Source organism: Abramis brama, assembly GCF_963993115.1.
Source record: "Abramis brama genome assembly, chromosome: 21".
In the NCBI taxonomy this organism is placed as follows: Eukaryota; Metazoa; Chordata; class Actinopteri; order Cypriniformes; family Leuciscidae; genus Abramis; species Abramis brama.
Window position 1 is genome coordinate 17,016,136 of NC_139983.1, and position 4,728 is coordinate 17,020,863.

Here is a 4,728-nt window from a genome sequence, read left to right on the forward strand (position 1 = left end):
TAGCCTGACTGTATCTTAACTAATTTAACTTATGAGTAGCTTGTAGCTTGTCAAGCCACAGTTTCAGTGTAGCTTCCCAACACTGATAAACAGCAAAAAAATGCTTTGTGAATCAGAATGAATTCTGAATGGCAAATAAGATTTCAATTTTACATCATTAAGGGTGCAAATGAGTTTGACATCCTACTCAAAGTGCACTAGTGACTACAACTGTCTCAATTCACTCATTTGCACTCACATGTGGCGTTCACTATGAAATGAATGGTGATTGAGACGGCACATATGCATGATTGTGTAAAGCACAGTAATCCATCAGAGGCTTTGGTTGTTCGATGACTATAGCATCACGGTGACATGTCATGATAGAATAGAGGCAGAATGAACAGTTTTTCTATTTTGTTCCACAATGGCAGCTATTCTCTTCTCTCTCTGCATTGTTCTGACACTTAAGCCATCACTATGACAACCAATGTTGTCTGAACAAAAGCATCCAATTTTATTGCATGCAAAATGACAGGGAGAACAGTCAATTTGTGTGCTGAGGTGGAAAAAAGTGTGTAATGAATGTGAGTACTCACAGTTATATATGTATTTGGGAAGTGGGTGTGTCCGTACAGGTCCAGAAGTCGATACAAGCAGGCGAGTTTACAGCGGCCCTGCCTCTCAGCTTTAGAACAATTAAACCACTCCATACCACACAGATCATTCACCGGACTGATAGACCCTGCACCTGGAAACACACAAACAGCGACACAACAAAAATAAATATCTGGCGATAATTTCAGAATTATATGCCTGCCATCTGTTGACCATGACAACAAAATATCTTCAATGGGAAAGTATAAAGTGTTAATAAAAGTGTTTATGTGTGTGCACTCACTGCTGGGACTGTACACTCCAGTGTTGCTAAGTGTATTGCTGATGATGAGGTGTGCGATGTGACCAAATAAACCACCGGAGTTACTGCCTTTAGAGCACTGCTCCTTTACCATACACTCCAACTCCTCCTTAAAGTCCTGCAACACACAAATATCAAACCAAGTGGCAATTATGTTAAAGTAACACTTGTTTTTCAAGCAAAACATTTTCTAAAATTATAGATATGCTGTCCGTTTAATACATTTGATACATTACATTGACTTTATACAGTGACTAAAATTACCAGTTGGTTAAATGTAATTGCGAGAAATTCAAGAAAGTTAGTTCTGTCAAGACAACTCTCTGAGTGTTTAGCATGGTAATGGATATGACAATGTTGATATGTTTGGTCTTGGCGGAATAGATCTGCTATGCTGCTGTTATTGCTGCTGCTGTTGGTTATTGTTGCTGCCACAGATCAAGTATGGGACTTGCTACGACTAATACATATTGCACATACTAATGCAAGTAAGACATGTGCAATATAGCATACATGAAACATATAGCTACAAACTACTGTGACCAGTATTTGAAGGGGTTGAGCAGCAAGCTCATTGGCTACTGATACAACAGGAACCAATCAGCTGTGCCCTATTGAGAATGATGTGATTACAAGCAGATTATAGGACCTATCAGCCTGCACCATCTAGAGTTTCATGACAGAACTTTGTATTTCTAAGATGTAGATCTAAGAAAAGGTTTAGCTCAAAAGTTTGGGCTCAAAAAGATTTTTTAGCAATCAAAATCAACCTTGATAATAATAAGAAATGTTTCTTGAGCACCAAATCAGCATATTATTAGAATGATTTCTGAAGGATCATGTGACACTGAAGACTAGATTAATGGACTAAAATCACAGGAATAAATTACATTTTAAGATATATTGAGCTATTTTAAATTGCTATAATATTTCACAATATTACTGTTTTTTACTGTATTTTTGATCAAATAAATGCAGCCTTGATGAGCATGAGAGACTTCTTAAAATAAATCTAACCAAAGCCTAAACTTTTGTATGGTATGTGTATCCAATGAAACTGATTTAAAGTGTGGCTTAAGTGTGGAAATACTTTCCTTAAATATAGGACATTTCTGATTTGTTCATAGCTTATTATTTCATGGTAATGAATAATTACTGACAACAAAACAGGCTTTAAGAGAAAGTTCAGTAAACAGAAGGTCCAGTCATAAGTGCCTTTACTGTGAAATAGTTCTGGGAAGTTGACAATGACATGTCCTGCGGTGAGACATGCTATACTTCATTTAATACTATTTTAAACAGCATTTTATGCGGTTTATAATTAGGCTATCATGCATGCAGCTTTTATGGCCTCATATAAATTGAAAGACTGCATGGAATATCGGTGCTTTTTAATTTGATACATTATTTTGTCACACCACAGGACCATTTGTACTACTAAAAATTCACTAGTAAGGCAAAAAGATGATTAGCATTATTTTAAAAAATACATACCTACTTGTTACAGGATAAAAAGATATAGGCCTACACAGGCTACCTTTAAACTTAAAATCATGATGTTGGTTTTAAAACAATCATGGACATATTTTAACATCAGTAATTTGCTATGTATTTAGGGCATTATCATCATGCAGTTTTGTTGATTATAACACTCCAAATTACTTAAATTACTTAGAATTTAAAACTAGATAAAGCTATAATCACATAAGAGATGAGCTTCATCTAAGACATCAGAAAGCGCGCCTAGACTAACTGCCCTGAAAATATACTGCAAAAACATGATACACAGAAATCACTTCAGGTTCTTTATTTAATTCACTCATTCCTGGTGATCTGTGCATGGTTACTAATGGCAACGGGTCTCCACTTGTTGGTTGTTATGCAATCAAACACAAGCGTGGGCTCCATAAAATGCACAGGGAGGGAGAGAGAGAGAGAGCATGCGAATTCTCACTTTGGTGCGAGTGTGTGTGGGAGTGACGTCTTACTGGACTATGCAGAATCTGTGTGACTCTCTTTCTCTGCTCCATCATGTTGAAGTCCTGCCTCAGGTCAGGTGACATAGCGTTGCTCCTCAGAACCTCTGGGGACTGGAGTTCTTCTGCGCACTCGCTGTAGACCTTCTTCACATTTAGACTGGATGGGGGGCAGATGCGAAATCCGCTCTCTTCATCGCCCGCAATCATCTCAACACGCACACCCTCGCTCATACATAAACACAACACACAACCTTCTGCTTGAGAGAGAGAGAGAGAGAGAAAAAAAAATGTCTGATCCACTTGAAGCAGTGTTCACAATTGCTGCTTGAATACAAAAAGGCCAGGGCACTTTGGATTACAAATTAATTGTCTGTACACACACACAAATAAACATGCATCCACACAACGCCTGTGTGTCTGCTCTCCAGCTGACATCCTATACAAGTCATGCATATCTGCACGCACCCCACAGAGAACAATTCACACCTTTAGTGCCTCCTCCACCCTGATAGCCTTAAATCACCCCTCACCCCCACACAAGTTTTTGCATCTGAATTTATTTTGTTTACATTTTATTTAATTTATATTTATATAACTTGTTTTGAATCTGCATTAATGTCTTTTACGCAAATAAAAGCAGCTCCTGAATCTCCCTCATCATTGACGCGCGTCTCGCGACCGCAGCCTGAACGGTTAAAATCAATTAGCTGTCTTAAAACTTAGTGAGCTGCCTACCTAGACAGCATTTATTGGCATTATGTTCATCATTTTTCGGCGTCATAGGCGCACACATATTGGGCATCAGGGGCGCACGAATGGTTTATTTGCGCGTTACGAATCAGTTTGCCACAGAACTGCGCATGAATTTAATGCTCCGAAATGCTGTCTAGGTCGGCAGTTCACCAAGTTTTGATGCACTAACATTGTGTAGTTGAAATTTAACTGACACTAATTTAACATTCATAAAGATAAGAATTCTTTAAGATCGAACACTCATGTTGTATTTTAAGATAACCAAGTTGCTGCTGTGCAGACGCACTTTATCAAATATTTTGCGTCTGTCCAAATCCAAACAAGTCCATGAGTAGTAGATATAAAGGAGTTATGGCTATACTCACTTTTCTCGGTCTCAGCTTAAGTTTATTCCCTGAGCTGCAGCAGGAAACATAACTCTACAAATCAATTCAGCCAGGAAACCTAACAACAGCACATCAGATGAATCCAAGTCTATTTCCCCCTCAAGTCTCAGTTTCTTCTCTCAAGAACCGTAGGACTGCGTTGCGATCAGGGCCGTGACCGCGCAGCGAAAGCGCGAGCGCGCGTGGATGTGTGAGGAGTGTTTTGCGTGGGAACTTGGTGAAAGGATCACGTGACTAGTCCTGTCCGCCCACTAATGCTCGCAGCCTCGCGCCTTGGCAGGGCCACCACGACCTCCTCGAGCCTTATCTTTCAAACACACAGAGGAGAGTTTATACAAACGTGAAGATACGAGCCAGATGTTAGACATCAAACACACATTAATACAACCTTGCTGACGCTGGGATGTTTGGCAGCTTTATAGCATCTGTTCTCTTAAACATCTATAAATAACGAACATGTATATGTAATATATTTCATATTCCCTATAAAAAGGCTATTATTTTTATGTTGCGCATATAAACTGACCTTAGGCCTGTTTGCGAGTTTGAGAGTGAGTAAAAATAATTCTAAAGCTTTTATTAAATGTTGACATCATCCAACTATTGCATGATCTACAGGATTTTAAATAGGCCTACACCACATAAAAAAGCACTAGGATTTTATCCCCAAACACACATTGTTGGTTTAGCTCCAAACTCTCAGCAAGAACTC

The 4,728-nt window shown here is 38.8% G+C and overlaps 1 protein-coding gene across 2 annotated transcripts in view; it reads right to left on the reverse strand.

The window, feature by feature from the left end:
* add3b (adducin 3 (gamma) b) overlaps nt 1-4,200 on the reverse strand; it is a 16,915-nt gene extending 12,715 nt beyond the window's left edge. The window contains exons 1-4 of one of the 2 annotated variants that reach the window (XM_084097363.1): nt 3,996-4,200; nt 2,887-3,131; nt 881-1,016; nt 579-730 (exon numbers count right to left, since the gene is read on the reverse strand). In XM_084097363.1, the coding sequence (XP_083953489.1) occupies nt 579-730; nt 881-1,016; nt 2,887-3,108 (510 nt within the window). In that variant the 5' untranslated portion in view covers nt 3,109-3,131; nt 3,996-4,200. Of the gene's footprint in view, nt 1-578; nt 731-880; nt 1,017-2,886; nt 3,135-3,995 lie in introns of both variants that reach the window. The other variant, XM_084097364.1, reaches the window with a different exon arrangement.
* Between the last annotated feature and the right edge of the window lie 528 nt (nt 4,201-4,728).